This window comes from Streptopelia decaocto, assembly GCF_964273445.1.
Source record: "Streptopelia decaocto genome assembly, chromosome: 4".
Lineage (NCBI taxonomy): Eukaryota > Metazoa > Chordata > Aves > Columbiformes > Columbidae > Streptopelia > Streptopelia decaocto.
In genome coordinates, this window is record NC_138658.1 from 11,220,093 (window position 1) to 11,246,828 (window position 26,736).

At 36.4% G+C, this 26,736-nt stretch overlaps 2 protein-coding genes across 8 annotated transcripts in view; one reads left to right on the forward strand and one right to left on the reverse strand.

Moving 5' to 3' along the window:
* The window catches only part of PRSS12 (serine protease 12), a 33,139-nt gene extending 17,879 nt beyond the window's left edge, over nt 1–15,260 (reverse strand). The window contains exons 1-6 of the mRNA XM_082050578.1: nt 15,105–15,260; nt 13,030–13,180; nt 8,834–9,012; nt 8,039–8,180; nt 6,865–7,061; nt 3,660–3,801 (exon numbers count right to left, since the gene is read on the reverse strand). Coding sequence (XP_081906704.1) covers nt 3,660–3,801; nt 6,865–7,061; nt 8,039–8,180; nt 8,834–9,012; nt 13,030–13,180; nt 15,105–15,147 — 854 coding nt within the window. The 5' untranslated portion in view covers nt 15,148–15,260. The remainder of the gene's footprint in view (nt 1–3,659; nt 3,802–6,864; nt 7,062–8,038; nt 8,181–8,833; nt 9,013–13,029; nt 13,181–15,104) is intronic.
* Nucleotides 1–26,736, forward strand: part of LOC309438760 (uncharacterized protein) — a 60,818-nt gene that overhangs the window by 24,563 nt on the left and 9,519 nt on the right. For 3 of the 7 annotated variants that reach the window (XR_014183853.1, XR_014183854.1, XR_014183857.1), the window contains exons 4-6: nt 10,554–10,656; nt 15,118–15,266; nt 21,346–21,435. The gene's annotated coding sequence lies outside the window, so the exon portion shown is untranslated. Of the gene's footprint in view, nt 1–10,553; nt 10,657–15,117; nt 15,267–21,345; nt 21,436–23,046; nt 23,091–26,736 lie in introns of those variants that run through there. The other 4 variants (XR_014183855.1, XR_014183856.1, XR_014183858.1 and 1 more) reach the window with 3 other exon arrangements.

Consider the following 26,736-nt stretch of genomic DNA (forward strand, 5'->3'; position numbering starts at 1 on the left):
AGTAATCTCTCAGTTTGCTTGTACCTGCTATGAAACATCTGCCCATACCCACTCTTAACAAAAAAAAAAAAACAACAACACTGTTTATATAGAATATCTATCAGGAAACAAATGTAAAAATCATTATGTTCTTGAGCAAGGAGTGCAGCTTAACTGAAAAAAAAAAAATCATATAATTGGGAAATCTCTACATGCAGAAGCGTTAAGTCTTATGTGTGTGTTATGTGCTGGAATGTGCTCTTATAACTGGTTTTAGTGCAGCATTAACAAAGGTGTATGTGTCCTTAATTGCTGCTTTCCAGCACAGATGACCATCAGAGAAACATTTTTGCTTGCTCAGATCTGTCCCTAGGGAGAAGGGTGGATTCAGGTCTTTTCTCAGACACAAGGCCATACACGATAACTTGCTGAGCTCTTCAGATGCAGTATTACCGTTAGGCATAGTATGATTAATCAGGAAATCCAGTTGATTAGTATGGATGGCCAGCTACCCTAGGTCTATTTCTTTTTCCTGTAGTAGATAATTTTTTTAGCACTAATGGCAAGATATTTGTTCATTTGTTGTGTACATATGCATGTGTTTGTATGTGTGTTCTTATAAGCCTGTCCTAAATGAAAGGGGTCCAGTGTTACTGGGCCACTTGGTTCACTAAAATGCAAGAGCTTCTAAAGCCCTCTTTTGCTCTTTACTCATTCTATCAAAATACTTTTGTACGTTAAACCAAATCACATAGTAGATAGTTCTTCAGAAAAGGTATGTGTTCTCTTAGTGCTTATCTTACTACAAATATACTTTGATTAGGGTGCTGTTAGTTATTTTTATGTTTTCCTGACTGGTTTTAGCCAATAAATCACATTGTTTTCTAATGTTCTTTATATTCTGTTTTACTAACATTAATCATGGATTTGACAAACTGGCTTAATCTTTAAAATTAGTGTTTCCTTGAACCTAGTCATTTTGCCAGTTCAGGAATTCTCTTGTTCCAGTCTAAGAAATGAACCCTAGTAAATGGCTGAGAATGTTCCAAAACAGGATTTTGTAAAAAAAAATGTACAGACAAGCATTGACACTGTGAATAACATATACAGGAAAAAATCAGTCTGTTTTCCCAGTGTTTATCCTTTCCTTACACAAGTCTTCCTTTTTAAGGCAGTCTTTTCTTCCATTTGAACTGATAAACGTGTGGGTTTGTGTTTTGGGGCTTGGGGAAGGTGGGGTGGTTTTGGTTTTAGTTTGGTTGGTTGGTTGGTTTGGTTTTCCCGAGGAATGTAATGTGGATCCAAGTGTATTAAAAAACAGTAGGAAAGACTTGGGAATTAAACAGTCTTAATGAAAACTGATGTCAACCTCAGTATTAGGTGCTTTTTGAGTTCCTCCCAGGAAGAGTTCATAATGTGTTTATTTCTAAAGAAACAATATTCATTAACCCTCAAGCTCAGGTGCATGAACCCAGAAGCCCCAGCCTTGCTTTGGAACAGCCAAGTCACTACTGAATGTACTATGAACTTCAGCAAAAAGATCTGTGCATGAACTTCTAGGCCCAGAAGCAATCCCAGCTCATCAGTGCACATAATGGCATACTCAGGTTTGTGGAATGCAACTGTCTAGACATAGGGTCACCAAGATCTAGCGTTTCCGACAAGCTCTCCCAATTTCTGGAACCTAATTTTAGACTTCTAAAAAGTGTCTGTCTTTAGTCCTTCAGGAAACGTGTGTTGTAATGTATCCTATAATCTTAACCCCCCTGTTCTGACATGACACAAAGTGAGAATCCAGCCAACTATCTGTCCTTGCAGAGATTTAAAAACAGAAGGTGGGATTAAGTGGTTGAGTTTGATCATCTGAGACACATAAAAGGCCAGAGAGGCTAAGGGTGAATGATTCAGTGGGAGAAAATACAAGTCAAGTTTTGTAGTTTTGAAACCATAGTCTACTACTACTTATAAATATGTTTTACTAGAAGAATACCAGAAATTTTTTTAAAAAGCATTATTATGTGTTCAGATATAATCTGATGATTTTTGGTTGCACAAACTTTACATTGTTAGATACGACAAAGAGATAACATGATTTGTATTTCTTGAGCTCAGGTTTCTTTAGAGATACACTCAGAAAAGACATTTCACCAGCTTCCTTTTGTGTTTCACTAATGTTCTGAATATTTTTCAGCTCATAGTAGTTCTGCTACTTACATGTCTGTCTTATAGATGTTGTATATCTACTTCTCTTAAGTATCCAAAAAAAAAAGTGCATGTGAGTGATGTAAGCCTGATTAAGCGACGTGGTTCAAAAGTCACACAAATACATTGCAGTGATTTTAATTAGAAGGTGTTTTTGTCCTGTCAGGTCTATTGCTATATTAAATTAATCTAATTCAAATTACTCTCATGTAGGCTGAAGCCATAATCATTTGTATAACAGTTTTATCACATCTCCAAGATACATTGAGTCAAGCCAGATCAGTAAATGAACCAAAAAACCCATGAAACAAGGTATTCAGCAGCTGGTGTGCCTATGTCTGAATCTGCAGAACTCATATCCACACCTTGTGACAGTGGAGACTGACCTGTTGCTATTAATATATTCCATTACAAATTTTAACAGTTATGTTAGAACCTGTAAGGATTTCAAAGTAATCATTAAGCTTCACAAAAGATAAATATTAACAATATGCAAAATTATACCTTTCAATGAAAACAGATCAAGAGCTCTTTAAAACAATACAACCATTACCCCTGAAATTTTAGCAAAATTCCAGACAATTTCAGTAAACTGGTAAACCAAGTCTAGATTCTGAATATTTGTATTTTATTATTTGTTAACGTAATGAAAAAGTCATTTTAAATTCCCTATTTTTTAATCTATACTGTTACATCAAATCACAAAAGCACTAGTATTTACGTACCTTAAGTTTTTCTGTGTTGACTAATGACGACTCAATATCAAAATTGTTATATGAATGAAAATTGTCAGTTAAGTAAGGGGAAACAGAGCTCTGACACAAAATCAGAAACAAAACTGAGAACCTACATAATTCACAGAATATGTAATCATCTGCACTATTCTAGATGTTAATATTAGTTTCCCTCATTTTTTCCAAACTAGAAATTTCACTCTTTTTAAAGAAATCTGAAAACCAAAGGTGAAAGAAGTAAATTAAGAACCGTTTGAGGGGCAAAGAGCACAGAGCAGATACACTAAATCCAATTATCTTCTCGGTTACATTAGTGCAACTAAGCGTAAAAAAAAAAAATTGGCATATTATGTTTCTATCATATAGACATACAGCACCACAAGTGACAAATAAAATATAGTATTTAGTCAATAGGTTAATAATAATTCAGAATATTTAACCTCTTAAAAAAATATTTAATGACTAGCATTAACTTGCGTTTCAGTTGGCAGTCAGACTGTGATATGACTGTAATATTAGAATTCCTTTTCCCATTTATGCCAGTGAATGAATACTCCGTTTGAAGACATAGCCTACTAGTACACAAATAATATAAGCGCACTTTTCTAAAAGAATGCCAAACAGACAAGTTTTAAAAGGCATATAGGTATCAGACATAAGTTAGTGATATTCGGTTGCAAAAACTTAACATTTTTAGATACAGCAAACAGATAACTTAAGAAATAGCTTAATGAGTTTTCTTACTTGTAGCCAAGCTGTCGACAGACTACAGCGGCATCCTTATCAGACCATCCATCATCACAAATTGTGCCCCACTGGCCATTGATAAAAATCTCTACACGTCCTTCCTTCTTATTCTCACCATCCATCAGCCTGATGGGAGGGCCTGGTAATAAATTACTGCTGTCAACTCACAACAACAGAAGCAAATACAAGAACTAGTACTTTAAGTCATTTTCATCAGGTTCAGTATATAGGGTCAACTGATGTTTATGTTCAACAAACCTCATGTCAGCTGTTAAAGTAGTAATATTTTTCTTGGCTGGCAAAAGGAAGCAATTTGTACAAATTGCATGACATTAAATAGTACTGTATTTTGAACTTCAGAGTTCATCTCATTCCTTCTTTTCATACAAATAGGTGGCACAGCTCAGAATTTGACCGTAGTGGGCACAGAACAATTCTCCCCATGATGGCAGAAAACATCCAAAATACCTTTGATATGATACACATACAAGCTGGATGGGTTTTCTTTGCAGAAATTTTATGTATTAATTATATCTCAGTTCATAAATCCATTCTCAAACTGCAAAAAAGTGCAACATTGTGTTGCACTTCAGTTATTACTTACTCATCATGCATGCTGGTCTGTAGAGTATTTTCTGTGATAGCATCATGTTCTACGGGTTGTTATTCTAGACTGATGTGTGATAATTTTTCTAGGATTTTAAATTGATTTCTTATTCAGATATGTTTATAATACAGAATCTCACTCATGTGGATTAGTTTGCCTTAATTAATCTTGGCTTATTCAGTGCTTGCCCTGTGGTTAAATTTTGAATAATTAAGCAAAGAATGTATTTGATTCTTAGTTAAGACTCCTTTATAGCATACTAGCAATGCAAGTAGCCTTAAAAGAGTTATGAATTCCTCTGAGACCTCTTTATAGTGTTGAAGCGACAACCACCTTCTAAATTGTCTGAATTGTCATACTTTATAATCCTTAATACACTAATTAGAGGTTCTTTTTAAAATAACTGGAAAGACTGTTCCTTATACTTCTAACCTGTTCCTAATATCTTCTAACCCTGTAAGGATGAGAAATAAATTAATTATGCTCTTAAATAAAGCAATATCTTGAGACATTTGCATTTTAAATTTAATTTAGATTAAATAGGGTCTGAATAACTTTTATATACCAAACCTTACTCTGGATCAGAGCTAGTTAAATCTGGCGTAATTCATTAAAACATCTGAAACCACAAGTATAGCCGGTTTGCTTCAAATATCATTTAAGGCACATTTTTTAATACTGGAGTTCATACTGTCTGGACAGTGACATGAATTAGCTTCACAATGTAGCTACATTGTCATGGTCTTACATAATAAATATTGTTGAAGTTATTGTAGTGCATCGTATCTCATTTTTAATGTTTGTTAGTGTCTGTATTTCCTCAGTTCATACCATCTACCATTTTTTTCACTGAATGCATCCTTACAGGGAGAAAAAAGGCTTTTTCAAATGCTGTGAGGTAAATAGTAACAATAGAGTCTTTGTCTGCTTTCCAGTCAGAAACCTTGTAGGAAATGTCAGATAAATTGTCTTCATTTTTTGTTGAAATGATGTGTTATTCTTGAAGTATTTTTACCCAGCTAGAGACATGGGATACAGTAAATCTATTTTATGGTTACCTCATCTTCTTGTGGTTTAGAATATATATATATATATATTTTATTGAGCACAAAATTAATAGAACCTTCCGGTAACGGGGGATGTGAGAATGTTACCATATGGATGCATTTAAGTGAGCCAGACCTCCTTCAGCTAAGATTATATTTTATAGGAATTTGAGCAAAGCAGCACAGATGGTTTGCATCTGTAAAGACAGCAGTTATGATTTGAATTCCTGTTATTTTTGGTATGGGAAAATTATTTCTTCTAAATGTGATTTGACATCATCTACACATAATGGAACTGTAGTGCAACAAAACCCATTCATTGGATTGTGAGAGGTCAAAAGGTTACAAAGAAAAAAAACTATAAAGAGGGAGAGACTAGAAGAGTATATGTGGAAGTGCTGACTGTTGATGTAACAGGTAGCAATGTTGGGCACTAAATGTATGTCTTAGCTTGCAGAATAGATCTTCGCTCTGTAATTTCCAGAGAACTTCAGGCACCCAGGCATACAAATCCATTAGATTTCAGTAGAAGCTGGGAATGTGCCTCCACTAGTTTTAATTCTGATGTCAAAATCAACTAAAATATACTTGGGTAAACTAAAGATTATCAGCAACAATTACGTAAAATGCTACATACTGACAAGCTACAAAATTTGTATGTAGCAGATCTAAAAAATGAAACTGGTTTTCAGAATTGCTGAGCAACCCATTGTTCCCCTGCAGTTTTTACTGTGCATATCTGATAGCCAGAATTCTTAATTATCTACATGTAGATTTAGGAATCTTTGAAATTAATTTGTATATATTTTGTTCTACAATACTACTATGCTATGTAATTAGTATTTCTCTCTAATTTTTTTTCTTATCTGCCTTTTCGTTCTTTTTTCATACAAGTCTGCAGGCTTTTTGATATTGGAACTGGCTCTTTGATCTGTGTTTGTGGTATCATTCTGTCCTGGTCAGCAAGTGGGACCCATTTACCCAGGCACAATATGAATGATACTCGATAGTAATACAGAAATAATTGTCTGCTTCTCGCCCTTCTTCTTGCTATCTCTGAACTTCTCCTCTTTCTCGATGTCTCTTTTTTTCAGGTTGTCTGTATGTAAGGCCATAGGAGGATATAGTATTGATTTATATTGCTCAGTGCTTGGGTATGTCTCCAACTTTTGACAGTATGAGACAATTAGAACTTGGAGTGTGGAGTCAAATGCGCTATACCATTAGGAAGTGCTGAATATGGTCAAAAATCTAGTGAAGACTGAGCGAACGGGATCTCTGGAATCTGACTTTACTACTTTACAAATTTTTGCTGATCTTTAATGTTCTGACATTCTGTGATTCTGTGACTCTCTATGTTTCTTTAAGGAAAGCCTGATTATTTCCTATGATCTTGAGGAGAAAAGGGAGCTTTTTTCTCTTCCTGTTCCTTCTTTGAACACATCTGCCAAATACTGAGATTTTAAGCATCCTTAAGTACACTGTACTTTGCTCAGATCTGCACCTACTGCAATACTCATACTGTGACTTTACCAAAGTAATACCTTACCAAGTGAGAGTTTATAGCTGTTGTTATCTGGGTGGCAAATGAGTCTGACATCCTCCTGATGGTTACAGTCGTGCTTTCCCCACTCTCTCCTTGAGCACTGCAGAAGGTTTGTCTCCTTCCCTGAGCAGCTGACATCATCCAACCAGATGGGCCCAGAGCTTCCTTCTGAGTAGCTCTCAGGTGCGCTTTTTCCATACCTGCATAACGAATGTGTATATATAATGTTTTGGTCCACACTGATGAGAGGGCATGTGATAGTTAAGCACGAGAAAGGAAATAAAATATGTCTGAAGAAATAAAGGTTTCACAAGCAATAACAGTAAACAGTGTTAACCGTGATAGAGTAGGTTCAGTTAGCATCAAATTCAATGACAGCACTACATGCTGCTACTTTGATAATGTTATTTTAAGGAATTTATGTTAAATTAATACAAACTTGAGAATGCAATACCTTTGATTAGGGCCTCCCTTCAAGCAAGTGTATGGCTTCTCACTGACTTTGAGACTTAAAGCATGTTCTTAGTATTTTATATACATTAGAATGTCACAGTCTGGGGTAAAACGACTTTTTTTTTAATGTGAGCTGTTATCATGTGAAAGCAAGATAACAATCACCTAGTAAGAGTGTATCTTTGTAAGCACAGTCAGCAGGAAAAGTAGTGAAGAGTGAATGCATGAAACTCTAATGGGATTTTTTTCTAAAATATTATTTTCAATACAAACAGTGTTCCAGGGCCAGTCTGTGCTTTTTTCTGAGATAGATGCAGAAAGACATATACCTTGAAAATGTCTGTGATTTTTAATGACTATGTGACAAGCAAAGATTTTGAAGAATCCAACTTTAATAGGCAAAATAGAATACAACAAATAATTTTTTCTCTATAGTATATGCATTGATATCAGTTAGCCAAAAAAATGATTGGAAGGAACTCAGTGAACAACTACTGCTGAATTGCAACCTCAGTTGAAGGTTTTTTATTCTACCTCAAGCGAGGCCATAAATATCTCTTAGAGACTGAGGGAGGTGGGCTTTAATGGATTTTAACTCAGTAGTTCCCATGAAGCACTCAGCTAATATTAAAAAAACAGAATCTTGAATAACGTAGGGTTCATGTAAATATTTGTCATCATTGTCAAGCATGAGAGTCAGATATCTAATATCAAGTAATCTTACTTAAATCCCAGCTGCCGGCAAACCACCTGTGTATTCAGCTCTGTCCACCCATCATCGCAGACTGTGCCCCACTGCCCAGTATAATAGACCTCCAGGCGTCCCTCATGACTGCCTTTCCCACTTGTTAGTCTTAATGCACCATCTGTGTCATTAACAAGTAAGGAAAAACAAAAAACAAGAATCAGGCTTTTTTAAGTCCAGTCATTGTTCTAGAACAAAATGAATAACATTGCATATATCGCATCTGATCAGAATATTAGAGTACTTAATCTAGTGCTGATCACCAGGTGTCATTTAATGGGAAGATAAAAGAAATGCCATAATGCCCCCGGTCAGCTGTGAAGAGTTGCATAATGCAATCGCTTAAGTGCAAGAAAAATAGCACAAGATACTGATCCCCCAAACCCTTATTACATGCCAAGGTCACAGGAGTGGGCTCTAATGACATGATTTCACTGTATATGCACCTTATCTTTTTATTTTTATATTCCATTATTCCCCATTGCTTTTATGGTGAAATGCTGTTATTGATAGATGTGATACACAGTTAAGACATGCCCCACATAGTAAGTGGCAGTTACCATGTTACTGAGGAATCAAGGCTTTGTATGGAATAATGACATCTTCTGTACCTGTAAAATTTCCATAGCTAACAGCTGGTTCTTTTTGACATTGCCAGCACACTTTATTACTGTGGGGTTTTGTGCATCTGTGAACTTTAAAAATTGTCTTTCCAGAGCTGTGAACTCTGCATTTTTCACTGTTTTCCCGTGTGATTATTGGTAAGTAAACTACCTGTGAGAGGTGTACAGGAAACACCAGCATCTTCTTTGTGGCCACAGTTGTGTTCTCGCCAGGAGCTTTTAGGACACTGTTCTATAGAGAGTTCATTTCCCGTGCACCGCACTTCATCCAGCAGCACGGGGCCTGAGCCTTCTCCAAAGTGAGCCTGGCCCCATGCCTTGGCAACACCCCTGTGGAAATGCAACAAACAGCCAGTCAAGCACAAGCAAGCTGAAGAGCCTCTGACTCAGGGGGAAGACCTGAAATGTTGCATATCCAATTTCTAAAATAGCAGGTGGGACTGCCTAAATAGCCGCTGCACTGGTACTGACAATGAAGCCCACATCACATCACGTAAGATGATGTGGTTCTGCAGTCAACTTCAGTCTCAGCTGAGGCTGCAGAGCAGCTTATATATACTGTTTCCACACTTCCATGGTTTGAATTTATAACATCAATTTATATTGTTTTGTATCTATGAGATGCTCCTTTTCTGGCCCATTTGATTTTTAAACATAACTTCCTTATAAGAGATTATAGATGTACAGGTTGGGTATAAGGATTCTAATTTTCATTTAACGTTTATATGTAGAAAAAATAATCCTATATATTTCTACAGTGACCTTCATCTGTTGTCCTCAAAGCACATTAATCAAATCTCAAATATCCAAATGAGGCAGATAAAAGTGATTGTTCCCCATTTAGTCATGGAAAATACATGGCAAAGAAACCTTAAGTGACTTGACAACGTCAGCCCACCAATCAGTGGTAGAAATAGAACAGAAAGTAGATCAATGACTAGCCTTGTGTGTTTTATACTCCATGTCAGAGTATTGTTTCAGCATTACAGAAATTATGCAGTGTTTATCACTTGATGTTCTATTGGGATTTTTCCAGTTCTATTTAAGGTACCATGTCTTTCCTATGTAAATGTTTTTCATGGCTTGGTTTCCACTGAACAGTTTTCTGTCATATATCATCTAGTTTTTATTGACTGTTGTCATTATCTGTCATCTTTTCCAGCTCATAAAATTGAAATGTCTATCTCTTTTTTTTACTATAATGAATTACGTATCTAAAGTATTAGTTAATTTACATACAGTTTGGGTGTGGGGCTCTATACTAATTATTAATTTGCTTTAAAGAGAGGAACAGGAACCGTACCTTTTGTTTATACTGAAAACATGACAGGTCTTGACTATTAGAACTCTTAACTGGCTTTTGCAACTGTGTGTCAGAAGAGTACTTGGCTGTGATTTTTTTTTTTAATGTAAATTGCAGTAGTTCATATTTTTAAGGGACTGAGTCATTAATCCATGCATGGATTTACATAGATGGGGATTTCTTCTCTAATGCTTTGTATAAATATGTAACAACCTCTCTTCTCGCTTTTTTTAAAAGGAAAATAATACTAAATTTAGTAAACAACCATACAAATTCTTGATAAACAGCAAAGGCATATGGGAAAAATAACACCAATAAGAGGCTTATAAAAATTAAATTAGGATCAGGATCAAGTTCTATAAAAAGGAAGGATGTGGAAATTCATGGTGGACACTGTGTAGATGATAGTGCTCAGTAAATAAAAGCACACACAAGAAAGCAAAATTAAATAACCTGTTTTGCATTTTCATTTTGTTTAACATAATTTAAAAAAATATTTTCAACCTTATGTGCTTCATTAATCTTGAAAACATACTGTTAATTTTCAGACTGTTTCTTTGATGACCAGATGCCTCATTCAAGTGGTGGAGGACACAGAAAGTATCAAAAAGAATGTCTTATTTACTCAGCAGGGGGAAGAGTTATAATCTGTGATTGCTTCAGAGAAGCAGGTAAGCAAACCAAAAATATCCTCAAACACTCAGCAAGCAACATTTTAGCAAAACGCTTCAGTCTGAAGTTAGTACCTTATTTTTAAGAAAGATTTTTAATTAGACATTACCTTTTCTTCTGAAGGACCTACCTAATTCCAAATAACATATTAACAGATATCTTGCTCTAATTTTTTTCCTTTAGCAGTGTTAAGAACAATTTCAATAGACTGAAAATTATATTTTTCCCTGAGCTTTGCAAGCACTTCCTGATTGCCATTACTGTTCTTTCATTTAGTTTAAGTAACCGTGCATTTTTATATGTAGCATTAATTCACTGAACACTTGTATTTTGCAATGCTTGTAATGAGAATAAGAGCCCAAGCCCTCCATTTCTTATAATTTTTTTTTAATACTGACACTGGTACAAATGTACAGAAAGTGTTAGAAAAAATACTTATTCATTAAGAAGCTGGCAGAAATCAAAGAGATAATACTTGACTACTCTGAATGTTGAAAACAAATTATACCATAATCTAGTAATATTCTCTGGAGTTCTAATAAAGCAGAGACCACACATCCCATCACTATAACAAGGGCAGTTTGTATCAAGCAAAAAGTATTCATGAAACCAAATAATAAAATAAATTATCATTTTTTTCATCTATTAATGGTAGATTATATTCTGAAATGTTATAGGAGTGCTACAGAAAGCTGAAAGGGTGTGGGAAGCTACTTATTAAGATGCTTTACTTTTACAATTTGTGGCACATTTCTAGATTGATTAACAGTATGCAAGTTTAGATTATTGCTTCATAATTGCTTTACTGCCACTGTTGGTAACATTTTACTTCATAGCAATGAGCACATTTGTCAAGACTTCTTGATTACTTGAGAAATTCTGTAAATCTCTATGCATATTTCAAAAAGACTTAGCACCATCTTAATATAATTTATTTACTCAGAAAAACAAACCAAATTAGAAGCATCTCAGAACTGCAGCTTCTGAACATTAAATATGAGTAATCAAATGTTTTACTGTAATCAGTAAGAAGGCATGTTAAGAGGATGACATTTGTCATTAGTATAGAGAAATGTAATGCATATCTTAGTAACTCCCCAAACTTATTAATTGTGGCCCAATTCAAAAGCTGAAAAATCCTACAAGAAGACAGTCTATGTATTAGGCATTCCCAATAGAATATGTACAGGAATATAGAAATACTTATATAGCATAAAATAAACTGGGAAAAAATGCAAATCTGATGTCAGGAGCATGTTGATTCTCATATGGCTCACTGGGAGATCTACAAGTTTTGTAAGTACTCCATAGTTCTCAGCCTCTTGACCTAACCTGGAAGGAACCAGCAGTCCAAACCCTCAGTTTCAGTTTCCAAATAAGTACATTCTGGGGGCCACCCATTAACGCCACAGAGCTTCCTACCTTCAGTGCCACTTCTTTTAATTCACTGTAATCCCAGCAAGGTTGAACAGGCGAGTTCTGTTCCAGTCTCCTCTGCACTGACCTGCTTAGTTCTTATCCAGTCTGTCTCAGACATAACCCCCTTCTCCTCCTTGGGTTTACGTCTTAGTATCTTCTCTGAATCTTGCTCTTAGTTCTTTCCCTCTCCAACCCACCGCCTTCCATTCCAGTTGCTGCCATCTCCTTCCTTTCTGATCCAGCAATTCTACTCTTTGCCTGCCACTTCTGCAGCATCTTTCCTCAAATATTGAATACTTCTGTGTGGTATCAGGATCACCCAGGGCTGGTCAGAAGAGGAGCAAGAAAATCCTGTTCTGCTGCTTTGACTATATTATGGACCTTGCTTAATTCAGAAAGAATCAGTGACAACATTAACTGTCAAAACTTCAAACAGGTCTCTACTCAGTACATGCAAACTGACTACCTACAGAGACTTGTGACTTAAATCTTGAGAGATTCTCACAGGCGTGCCAAAAACCACATCCTTTCTGACAAAGCTGTGCTCTTACCCCAAAGCAAGGAGGCTGTTGGACTCCTTAGTAAAATGGATGTAAGGATTTTAACAGTCAAAGCAACTTCCCTTTCTTCATGTAGGGTTTTTGATTGAAACTTCACTGAAATTGTAATGAGTTTTCACTAGAAAGCCAAAATTTATTCTGTGACTGATCCTTTGTCTGTCCTACAGACAAAATTGCCCTTATCATATGACACTGAAAACTGGTTCCTATAAATCAAAGTTCCAGGAACTTGAAAGTATTGGCACTGTACCTGAACCTTCTATAAATAAACTTAGTTGCTGCTTCAAAGTAGTAGTGTGATTTTAAAGGAGCATCTTTTGACAACTCCACGCTATGTATCTGACTAACTCTTCTGCTTTGTTGCTGGAGTAGAAAATATGTAGAAAAACAAACCCAAGGCCAAGCTGCCGACAGACAACTTCAGCATCTGCGTCATCCCACTGATCATCACAGACAGTTCCCCACTGGCCAGCGTGGTAGACTTCTACTCTTCCTTCATAAGCGTTGTTCCCACCAGCCAGACGGATCGGAGTAAAGACAGAGGCTGTGATCAAACACAGAATATAGGAAAAGATAATTTTTTTCCCAAAATGTTATCCTGATAGTAAGGAAAAAAAGAGATGTCTTAATGGTTTCTCTGACACTGCTCAAGAACCACACTTTATTTTTTCTAGTCAGATGTGAAACCTGAAATTAAACTTGTTAGAAATTAGTTCCCCTAAGCTCTGCTCTCAGTATCTGAAGAATATTATACAGACAAGTAACCACACTGATGTTGAGTTACTTATATGTCACAGTGTTCACAGATACTTAAGGCTGTAAGGCCAAATACTACAGTCAGGCAGTAGAGTTGCATTTCTACCAGTACAAGCAAAATTGTCTCTGTATAGACTTGTTCCCAGAGGGTAAAATCTGAAATAAGAGGCAAAAATTCTTTCATTGCCACACAAGCAGAAATTCATCCTCGTGTTTTCTCATTCCCTCAGTAATTCTAGTCAGAGTAGTGAAACAGAGTAGACTACAGAGTCTCACTTTTTTTGTGCAAATATTGTTGTTTTCCCATTTCTGAGATACAGTTTGATTTTTGGTCTTTTTCAATAATTAGCCATTTTCTGGTCCAGCAAGAAATAGTCTTTAAAGCATCGCTTCTGCATAAAGCTATAATAATGGAAAGAGCTTAAAACCATATTAAAAATAATCACTCCTATATTTAAAAGGTTATTTTAAAGTTTTACCATATCTGACATCTGAATGATTTAAGATGTGATTAGTTTTTGTGTAGACCTTCCAACCAATTAATGCTACTATTTTGTCTGTTTCTTGGCTTACCAAAAAAACCACCACCACCACCAAAATCTAGAACAACAAAAAAACAAACAAAACCACCACCAACAACAACAACAAAGAGTATATTTCTCCAAGTTCAGCTTACTATTTCACTGGTATGGAATCTTTTTTGTAATTATTTTAAAAGGCTAGTTGCAGTAGAAACTGTAAAACTTGAACACTTCATCTAGTCTGATGAATCTTGGGATCAATTTAATTGATTTCAGATATCCTGGACTTTAAATTACTGATAGAAGCAAAACTATTTCTCTTGCTTTGGTCCTTCAACTTGACTCCTAGCTTAAAAAGAATCTCCCTTCCCTCTATATTATTGTTTTCTAAATTAAGAAAGACCAAAATGACTTTTTAAAAACAATTTATCAAAATATTCCTCATACATAGTGGAGCTTTAGGACAAAAATGCATCTGCCTTTGGATAGGAATGTATGCAGGCAGCACAGGGCTGGCTGCAGCTGTACCTGGTTTGGTTACAGCTGAAGAGATTGCCATCGCCAGCTCAGCAGTGCTGCCAGCCTGGCCTGCCTTCAGGTAGCAATATCTTAAATCTGATGGCATAATTGCCCATTTAGTTGTTGTTCATCATGTTAATTAAAATAATCAGAAATATCTTAAAAGCATTAATAGTACACAGAACAGGACAAAAACTCTGCAGTTCCTTGTGGGATGTCATCCACATTTACAGTATAGAATGTCATCCCAAAACTTGCGTACAAAAGGAGAAGGCATAGCCTGGTTGTGAAATAGCTGCTCCTCCTGCCACATTTGATATGTGGCACATATAGCTACCAAAGACAACCTCTGAGTGATTGAGTAAATAAACAAATGTTTTTAAAATGTGGAGGGAACAATCCTACTTTTACAGCTGGAGATTCTTGCTGCTTCTCCCTTTCTCACAACCTACATCTCAAAGTAACAATTTGCTTGTTGATTATGAAAAGATAAAAGGTGGTTCAGATAGTTGCTACTTGCACAGCATAGAGGGATTTGAAGCAGTTAATGATGCAGTGATTCAATCTGTTTAATTTCCTGTTCCAAGAAATCTTTTTTTTCCTCATTTAATAATGAGTAATTATAACTACTTCTCTTTAAATAAGGTAAGGAGTTAACCAAACCATATGTACTTTTTTTACCCAGGGAAGAGCTACATGTGACAGCAGCTGCCATTTTTTGCGGACATGTTCCATCTTGCCAGACGTCTTTTTCACATAACAGTATAGTTTCTTCATCACCACGACAACGCACTTCACTCCAGTAAACAGGAATAAGTCCCAGTGCAGAAAATGGTATGTATTTTGCTGTACCTTTTTCACTGTAAGAAGAATAATCAGGAAAGGAAATTAGAGTGGGAAGTGGAACATTTTCTCATGTATAAATCTTGGACTAGAAAAGAAAGGGCTTTCTTCAACAGTATAAATCCATCACATTTTCATACAATTCAGCATTATCTTCTGCACAAAGAAAAGTAACAGATGTGACCCAGTTCTCACCACTTTGTTGTGGGATATTTTAGTACAATGGCCTGTATTGCTGCAGGCCTGCCACATTCCTGTTCTCATGGTTCTTAATTACAAAAATCAGCACAGTCCATAGGTGAATCCACAGTATCATCCCACTGCAGTTATACTTCCAGGACAGGTGATGTCTTTCACCTTTATCCTCTCCTTCATTAGAACATATCGATGCTCTGCCCATACACATATCCTATGATATAGTTGTGACCATGGGGCAGTGAAACCACCTCATACTCCATTAGATCAAGATCTGTGTCCAATATTATTTTTTCAGCCATTCCCATCCATCCAGAATATTTATAAACGGCTTCCTTTCTTTCCTGTACTGAATCTACAGAGAGAATTATTGAGCCATCTTTTCTTGCATATAATGTCCAACAAAATTAAACTAAGACCAAATTCCAAATATTGTAAAATCAAAGGAACAGGTAGATGGAAGCACCCAAAAAGCACCAATAATACCTCGTAAATTCACCTGTGGTATTATATATAGATCCAAATATCTGCCAAACACTCATGATAACGAAGACTATCAACTACTGTTTGCCTGGGGGAGAGTGAGTTGGCCTGAATTCAGATTTAAGCCATTTCTGTTGAAAAGACAAAAACATTCACCCATATCACTGAACTACCTTTGCTAATAGAAGTCATGTTCAACTGAAATGTTTAGGGTATGGAAGGCAAAAAGAACATAAAGTTTGTTGCAGACAGACTTTTTGGTAGGGCCTGTTAGGACAGGGCAAAAGGTAATGGTCTTAAAATAAAAGTAAGTAGATTCAGACTAGATATAAGGGGGAAATTTTTTTACTTATAAGGGTGGTAAAACACTGGAATGGGGTTCCCAGAGAGGCTGTAGATGCCCCATCCCTGGAAAGATTCAAGGTCAGGCTGGATGAGGCTCTGAGGAACCTGATCTAGTTGAAGGGGGGTTGGACTAGGTGACCTTTGAAGTTGCCTTCCAACCCAAACTATTCTATGATTCTATGAAAATGAGGAAAGGAGACATTGCACATAGACAGCTGACGTCATAAGCAAAATCACAGCCTCCAGATGGCTCAACTTTTATCTCATCTAATCCTCATATTTTTATAAGTTGGCACGGTGTGTCCAGATTAGTATTGAACATTATAAAACAGCTTAGATTTAGGTCTGGCTAGCAGTCTTAAAAAGTGGAATAATCAGTAGGAATGTCACAGTGCAAATATGCTATAAAAGTCCCCTACTAGTTGTAGCAAACAAAATCACTACTTTGATATGTAATTCAAAGCAGTGTTAGAAAGGCAATAAAGCCAGCCATACTGGTTTATTGAGAAAGTGCAAGCAGAACAGAATGCTAAGGGAGGGTGTTCATGTAATTCGGTTGCCTAACTTGAACAGCATTGATTTTCTAGAAGCTGAAATTGTATTTTATTTTTAAAACTCCCTTTTGGTATGGACATTTTCTTCCTTACCTCAGTTTCATCTTACTATTGCAATTGCAGCATCACTGTAGGCATTTATCTAGAGTTGAATGACCAAATTATGTTAAGGTCTCCTGATGCTTATCTCCATTCTGATAACAGTGTGAAATAGTGGTCAATGTGGACAGTGAGCTGTTAGTACAATGCAGGGACTTTCAAGCTGTTCAACATTACTATATTACTATAACTCTGTAAAATGTTTCCATGAAAATGTAAAGCTGCAAAGCTTGTCTGGTTTGGGATTTTGTTACTCATGTGCAGCTCTGCAAGTAAACCATACAGATTATCTAGTTATGTGAAGATGTACACAACAAAAATACCACATTTTCTAAAAACCTAGGATGAGTCCCAAATGTTTTTGTCTGGGTGGAATAGATGATTACCAGGGTAACCTTATGCTCCTGAGAACCAGGAATTTTCCTATGATTAGGACCCTAATTCTGGCCACATTTACATTTATATAGATTCAGTAACCTTACTGGAGCTGTTCTTAATTGACACTTACGTAAGTGAGATCAGGATCAGACCTCATATTTCTGCCCTCGTGCACATCTCCCAGATGGTCTAGTAAAGCATTTTTTGTTTGTCTTAATCCTTTCTAACCTGTTTATAGTTTTCACTTTGAAAGTGTAGCATCTACCCTGGGCCTGCTCTTCTCCAGATCCCACATCCAGTTTCAGATGAATTACTGATTCTCACAGCAGCCTCTTTGAAGTATAACACCATTGAGGCAAGGGAAGGATTCTGGGAAGAACAACTTCATCATTCAGCAACTTTCGAACCAAAAAAACAATCAGAAAACACAAAAAGCCCTCAGGATTTGCAAAATATATTGTCCTTTATGCTGAAACATGATTTTAAAAAGTTGACTTTTTAGTCAGACTGAAACTTACCCAAGTGCAAGCTGTCGACAAATGACTGTTGCATCATTATTGTCCCAATGACTCCCACAGATTGTTCCCCAGATTCCATTCAAATAAACCTCCACTATACCTTCAAACTCATTCTTGCCACCCTGGAGTCTCACTGACCCTGCTCAAAAAGAAAAATAAAAAAATTAAGCCTCCAAGATATTCTATTGCTCAGGTAACGTATGCTACACAAAAGACTCTGAACCTGATTTCCCATCTGCAGAGAAAATTCCCAATTCATGTATTACCATCTTACTTTGGGCTCTCTGGGTGAGCTGCTTCTAAGCAGCGCTCTGGCACACCTAACATTCTGATACAGTGACATACAAGCAGACAACCTCATTTTTCCCATGAGGAAAACATTTTTCTTTTTGTGCTGAAATAATATCACATTTCTGATCCTTCTGATGCTGCAACTTAGCTAAAGATCTAACCCAAAAGAAAGTATGTACAGACTACACATAATTATTTAAATGTGGTTACCTCTACCCAAATGAGGAAAAGTGTGTGTATATAATACATACATATATATCTCTAGATATAGATATGAGTGCTATACTTTTATCTTCCACATGATTCCATTTGATTTAAAGGAAGCAGAAAACAACCACACAGATTGCATAGCTTTTGCTCTGCTCCATGTAACATTATGCATGTAATAGATTTCAGCAGTTTATTTTAGCCAAAGGAATGCATTTGTTCATACTTGTTCTCAGACAGAAAAACACTGGATGTAGTTCTATTAATTAATGAGTGGTCTTTACCAAATTCTCAGACAAAACAAGCTAAAAACATGAGAAATCACCTAGAAGTGTGTGTAGGAGGGAGTCTGCTTCTTGAGAACTACAGAACACATACATGCTTGAATAAAATTAGAATAGATTTTGCATTTTTGTATTACAGTAGTTTTACTTGAGGTGCCAGACACATCTGCTGTTGAAGGCAGCCAAGTGCCACTGGTAAAGGTGGGAAAAAGCTGGTTATAGGTATAACTCTACAGAAGCAGAAAAAGGAGTCATAACACAGTAGTAATTCAACAAGAAAGAATGCATTTATGTTAAATTATCAAACACAGCCTAATTGTATGCTTTAGTATTGCCTGAAATCTCAGTTAATCCGTCTCTGCTCAGTGATCTACTTAAAATTAGAAGCTATACCATTATCCAGCTTGCAGAGTTTTTTGCAATGGGAGAAAACAGTGTTTGTGCCTGTACTTTACTGTATATGTGTTCATGTATTTGTAAATAATAATAACAATATAAGTAGATCCATTTTTCTTCTCAGCTTTTTCTCAAATTATGTTCTGGTTTTAATTTAGTTCAGTGTATTTTATAAAACCACCAAGCCAAACAACTGCCAAATAACTCGAGGAATTAATTAACCTCAAACTTTCTGTGTTCCTTTTTGCCTCCTGTTTACTTTCTCAGCAGTAGCTTACTGTGCAGGAAACTACAAACAAAATTTATTCGACTCATGTTAGAGAGTGAACTATCATCCAGAACAGAGGATTATTAATGAGTTAATTATAACAATACTGTAGACATGTTGCACATTGTTTATCTGTCTTTATAATTTTTCTCTTCGTGTTTTTCTGTCACATACAGACAGTCTAGAATTTTGTTTATTTCTGGTGTTCACCAGACTTTTGTATAGACTATTATTTTCACTGGAAACACCAACTGCAGTCATAGCAAAGTGATTCCTGACATAGCAGAAAGCAATTTGAAGATGTCATCTCCAAAAATAAGTTTATTCTTGTACATGATTGCTTACAGTCTTGCATGACACCTACTGAAATCAATACAGTGTTTCCTGAGTACACATTACACAATATTTCTATTCAACTATTTGAATAAGGGAGTACTTGAAGAAAAAGATTTTCCTCTAAGGTTTCCATGGCAGAATTTGGCTCATTTTCTGTATTTACAGAATTCCCAATGACAACAGTGGAAGAATTTATTTATGTACACAGAGCAAAAGATAGCACAAGAGATAGATAACTTTTGCACATCAGACACTCTTTTACCAGCAGTTAAAAATTAAATAAATTTGAAATCCTTTGCCCCTCCAGTAGAAGCCTCAGGAAAGGAGTCTGGAAAGCACAGAGTTCTCACTGTGGACATGTACCATTAGGCAAAGAAAACAGCCTTTCCCTGGCCACTCACTCGCCTAAAGAACCCTGGTGACATGTGGTCCCTGTTCAAGTGGGAAAAGACACTACTGGGATCAGTCGGTAAGGAAGGGAAAAATGACTGGAAAGGACGGTGCCTTATGTCATTGCGCCTGTGGGAAAAGACATAGATAAAAACTAAAAATGAGGGATTTTTTTAAAATTCATCTAATGTCACAACAAAATATTTTGGTTTGCCTTTTTCCTGTAGATTTACAGCTGCTTATAGGAACACCAATGTTTTATGAAAGACAGTACCATTGAAAACAGACCTCTGTTCATCTTACAAGAAAATATGATCAAGAACCAGCTTCTATCAGATAGAAAACACAGAGGATGATTGTTAAAGGTAATTTTTAACAAATTTAAAATATTTCTTATTTTCACCTGATAATTTAATCTAGAAAGAATCACAGAATCACAGAATCGACTGGGTTGGAAAAGACCTCAGAGATCATCGAGTCCAACCCTTGGTCCAACTCTAGTCCGTTTATTAGATCATGGCACTAAGTGCCATGTCCAATCTCAGTTTAAAAACCTCCAGGGACGGCGAGTCCACCACCTCCCTGGGCAGGCCATTCCAATGCCTGCCCACTCTCTCTGTAAAGAATTTCTTTCTAATATCCAGCCTAAATTTCCCCTGGCAGAGTTTAAGCCCATGCCCCCTTGTCCTATTGCTAACTGCCTGGGAGAAGAAATAAAAAGAAAGCCTGTTTGTACATGTAACTGATATTAAACCTTTTCTTATGCCTGCTGTTTAATAGAGGTAACTGAATATATAGTATAATTATTCTAACATGCTGCTTGCATTGACTCACCACTCTCCTCATAGGGCAGTGTGGATTTCTACAGCTATGATTAATCTAAAGCATTCAGGACAAAATCCAGTATTCTCTCCTCAAACAAAACAATAAGTAAAATGATTTTTTTAAAGAAAAATCAGAATTCAAAACCCTCTGAAAGGTTAGTATCTCTACTATATTTTTCCAAGTCCATTCTCAGTGTTTCTAGCTCAGTATTTCAGCACTGTATCCAACAAGAGTAAAATGACACAGTATTTTTTGTTTCATATGCACTTGGAAATACGTGTCAACCTGTATCACATGACGAGTCATAATTATGTGACAAAAAAATCAAAGAGCAGACTAATGAGAACTTTATTGCTCTATAGTTTACTCAAAATGTTATGGTATTCAGACCCCTTCTAGTTATTTTGCCAGATCAAGAGATACAGTAAAACAGATACCTCATATAAGAGAACTTTAAAATATAGACTTTCACTTCAACAGCTTATTTTTTCTTTCCAATAGATAATTTTACTTCATAATGAAACACAGATCTGTGTGTCGTGTAAGTTGATCATAGGGAATTGCAAGATGACCAAGATTATCTGCCATCAGGTATGTTTATACTGTGTTACCAAGTATCTCTTTATTACTCATGATTCAACCTTGTTATTTAAAACATGTTATTGTCTTAATTGCAAGATAATCAGCATTTGTGTTGTTAAAATGACCAGGAAACACTTCACAGACAGCAAGAAAACTAATATTTAGCATGATTAAAAGGATACTGGTTAATTCTTAATTTCACTGGTCAAGTTTTCTACTGCTACTTTTAACACCACTAGCCCATACTGCATCTCAACATGTGTGCCAAAGTGCCTTCTGTGCTCTCCCTAAGGCACAAGAAGCTCTGAAGAAGAGCATCTGATTATTAGGAAACAGATCAGGCTTAAGCATATGTATTAGAGGCTCTAGGATTCTGGATTTGTAGATATAGTAGCATCTCAACTTTTTGAAACTATGAGTTTTCAGCTCTTTTAGTTGCAGAAGAAAACTAAAGATGTTGTGAGTAGAGCTAATGCAGTAATATCTGCTCTGGCTTTTAAGCAATGCTCTAAGAAACACACTTTCCCCTCTCCACCAACTAAATAAGGGGCCAAGCCCCTGCTTAAGGTGCTTATCAAACCTTCACTGCCTCAACACCAAGCTCAAAAGCAGGGCACATGAGTACAGGGATCTTGCCCACAGCTCTCAATGCCCTGCTCAGCACTGGTCAGGATGAGGACGGGTGAATTGACCCCACAAGAATTAGAAACAAGGGCACAGAAGCACAAGGCAGGTCTACTAAGCAGCTCTAGGACACATACTGTGGTCTTACAACAGATTTAATTCAGCCCTGTACTGAAGAATACAAATCTACTGCCTTGACAGAAACTCCTTCATTGATATACACTCAAAAAAACGTATGCATTTCTTCTAATTATGTTCTAGCCAAGGTTACTGACAGTCAGTTTATGTTGTTTACATACAGTCTGGTAATTTTAGTTTCCTTGATATCTGCCCAAGTCAGAGTCTTTCCTATCTGCTATCACTGTTTAAAAGAGATTAAGTTATACTTGCAAATGCAATGAAGTAAGGGTAGCCAGTGGGTGCTGCTGAGACTTGCTCCACAACACCTGCCATATAGGCTCAAGATGAGACACACAGGAAAAAAGGGAGAGGAAAACCTCTCCGCCAACTTTTAATTAACTCCAAAAAGCAGAAGAGCTTCAAAGGAATTGTGCTGTCAACAGGATGAGTGTTGCACTTGGCCTCTTTTCCTATACCATTCTCGTGTCCAGAATTGCTGGGTAACTTCAAACGCTATTTTATTTTCTACATTTCACTGAGAACAATTATTGTTGTTACTGTGTGCAAAAGGAATAGGAATCACTTCCACTTTTGCTATACATGTAAGTGCTGCAGCAGTGGGGTTTAAGGTGTTGGCTAAAGGTGTGCCAGTAGTTTCTTCATAAACATCAAAGGTTTGTAATTTGGCTCTAAATACTGATTTGGTAAAGACAGATTAGAAATAGAAGTTGCCTGTGCCTTTCACCCTGGCGTGGGTGCTCCGAAATTGCAGGTTTAAAGCAAAGCAAAAGAAGTATTTTGAATTGTGGAAATCTGTAAAAACAGCAGATATTTTTATTTCTGTTTTTGTTTAAAACATGTTCCAACATGAGGTAGCACGACAGGAAGGCCCTGCACTGGTAATTGATCTCTCTTGCCTAGGAAACAATTAGGTAAGTCCAAATTAACATAAAGTGTGGGGGTCTCCCTTTGATACATTCTATGTATCTCATGTAGCCACATGAGCTCACAGTATTTCAGAATACTAGGGGATATTTCACAATGCATATAAGAGTCTACCTCAGCTTTAGAATTAAACTAATTCATCAATTTGCATGAGGTACTTGTAAAAAATCTACCTGTAGCATAGGACCAATCTAACACTAGTTCCAATAACAGGAACTTTTCTTCCACGATCAGGCCTGGCTAAAATCAAAGAAATGCATCCTGTTGACTTCAGCAAAACTATAGATGACGCTCACTGCGGTCAGTGAATGCTGTTGTCCATCACTTTCCTCAGCACTGCTTTTAGTCTAAAATTATAACTATTTTCCCCTGGTATTTTAACCTTGAAAAAAAAGGTGCATCCATCTACTTTTCAAAAACTATCATAAGAACTTCAGCAAACAGCACTATTGCATACTCAAGGATCCTTATATTAGAGGTTTCATAAATATTGTATGTATTGAGTGTGTAATGTCCTTAATTGGTTCCTCTGCAGCAGTGAGATTCATCATGTCAATGATCAATGGCTTAAGGCTCTGAAAAAATACACTGAAGTGTTAGGAATGTAATGGGCTCTAAAAGACTGCAATTGTCCTATGTGGTACAGAGCTGTAGAAAATGAGGGGTCTCATGTAATAGGAATGGTTTCAGAAGAGCTGCTGCTTAGAAGGAAAATATAGACATTCCTGTTTGATTTTTCATCACATTTTTTTCTTTAACTCTATCCTATTAAAAACAAAACTCCAAAAGACTTTGTAACAACTGCCTGGACTATAGTATAACAGGTAGGGACAATAATCTAGTGTTTGGACTATGAGCCTGAGGCTTGATTCTTCTCTCACAAAAGTTTAGCGAAGCATTATTTGATTTGCATTAGTAGAAATACCCCATGATAAAAGCAATTTAAATGGAAAAACTCTACACTCTGGCAATTCTGGAGCTGTGTATTTAATTTCCTGTTCTGCCACTGACTGGTAGTGTGACTTCTGGCGAAGACACCCTCTCTTGTTTTGTTTCCCCTTTGTAAAAGAAAGAAATATAGTTAACCCAGTTACTCAAAGAGCTTTAAATTAGATATGTAGCAACACAGCATGAGCAACACAACATACAGAATACTGTAACTACATGCCATGTAAACACTGTGTGGCAACAGTTGCTTCTAGGCACTGAAGTAGGCCTCTCTTTTGAAGCATAAATACATTACAGGTAAGTTGTTATTACGAGTAACTAAAATACTAAATTCTACTGGACTTAGGATATAGGATACTCTTGTACTCATTTATTTGCTTCTATTTCCTTGGTTAACCATGGTAAGTTTTATATATATATGTATTTGGTTTACTTGCTTTCAAGGCATGTATAGATAATATTACCCAGAGGTCTCTCATTTTAGAAGGAGGGAAATGAAACACCAAAATCTATTACTTTAAACTATAAAACTGAATTTAGACTGGTAGCACATAGTATAATTGCAAAGGTGCTTTTTTATTATTATTTTTCAGTGTTAATGTTTAAATATAAACCAGTTTAATATATACCCATGCACAAGTTTAGCCAATTAATGTTGCAGCTAACTCTTAATATTTAAGCTAGAAAAGCCAGGAGATTTACAGTTTAGGCTTTGAACATGGTATTGTATTTAGTTACTGCAGGTGCCTAACAACTGAGCATAGGCTTCCTTAGCACATGTACTAACGCAACAGATGCAGTGAGTTTCTCTCTGAATAGTCTGTCCTTCTGTAGCTATAAATTGCATCATAACGTTGCCTTACTTGCATCCCTTTGCTTCTTGTAAGAAAGTATTCTTTAGGATGAGTGTTCAAATAATATTTATTTCTGGGCAAATAGCTCCATTTATTTTCATGTTCCACCTTAAGCCATCTCACACACACTCTAATTCTTTTGTATTACCTCCACAAAACTTTCTGGACAGACATTTGGCCTGTTGATGTCACTGAGAGTTTACCACTGAGTCCAACAGTGGCAGATGACCTTTCAATTAGAAAGTACTGGCTATTGCTCAGTAGCTGTGGTCTCCCTCTTTATGGGGGCTAACCTGGATTTCCTTTTTCTGGGCTAAAAAAGCAGCATTCTGAAGAGACTGGAGAAACACAGCTAAACTCAAATCATGCAGTATTTTGGGCTTGCTTTTTTTTTTTTTTTTTTTTTACTTAAATGAAGTTCATGCTGAACTTACAGGGGATTCTAGAATTTACTTTATTAAGTGCATGATTGGGTTCTTAGCAATAAAATGCCACATTATTATTCACTGTAACATATTAGTCCAGGATCCTCCCAAAGTATTTTGGGAACCAGACTGAAGAATTCAGAAAATAGCTTTAAATATGATGGGCTAAATTTAAGAAGCAACTGTGGGACCCTTTCCCAAACTGAGACCAGTTAAAGGGCATGAAGTCTTCTGGATTTTTTTAAATCTGTGTCTAATTATCTGTTTTCTCCTTAATGGCATCAGCTGCCTGGTTTTCTTTCCAGGGAAATATCTGTAATGCATAGCGTCATCCTATCTTCTTGAAGGAGTACAACATTTGAACACAGCTTTGGAAGCTGCCTTTTTTAATGCATAAAAGATCAATGTGGACCTTGGAGCCTTCTATAGGCTCTTCATGTGGTATTTTATACCAATGTCTGTAATTATCTCATTGTTCAAATTATCATGTTTTTTTCAGTTCCATATCTGACACATCTTCTAGGGCTATTGTTGGAAGAGAAAGATAACCATTCTCTTCAGAGATCTGAAAGTAAATTAAAGAAAACCTACCCAAAACCAACTTCCACAAGAACAAAATAATTAATAATAATCTTAATGATCAACTTCCTTGCTGACCTTGTGATATTATAAAATAAGTAAAAGGAGGGCAAAAAGGAAGGGAATTTTTATTTTTGTTGCAACAATTATCATTGATCATTTTTAGTATAGATATAGATAGGACATAATTCTTATTTAGGTAGGAGATAATACCAGAGCAATGCCAAAGATAATTTGAAGTCATTCAAAACAAGACTGTACATACATATATTTAACCCTGTGGAGGGGTGCCAGCACTGATGAAATGTAAAGCTGATCTGCTGCTCAGGGGCTAAACGCTGAAATTGCTGTTCAGTCTTTACACAGTGAAAACTTCCACTGAAGTCAACGTGGGTTTAGCCAGGAGCGTGTGGGGAAAAGCACAGGTCTCTCGGCTGTGCTCACAGATGTCCCCAAGTACAGGCGCTAACTTAAAAACGCCATTATCCCAAGATGTGAGGAAAAAAAGGAAGAAATGCTATATGAGCAGTTCGCGTTTAAAGCAAGGCATCCTTTTGCTTTACTGGTGCCACTCACTTCTATAGAGCGTTTCCCAGAGAAGTGTGCCCGATTACAAAAAGGGGAATGCCAATATTGGCTAACTGAGCCAACTGAGTGCTTAGGGCACAGCTGCTTAACGCTATTTACCTAGTATTAAAATAGAGTCGGAATAAAACAAGGTGGAACCTTCGACTTTCCCATGCAGCTGCTTATGCAAAAATTTAAAATCTCCTCTCAGAAAACCCTTTGCTTTCACTTTGGCAAGAGGTGCCCGT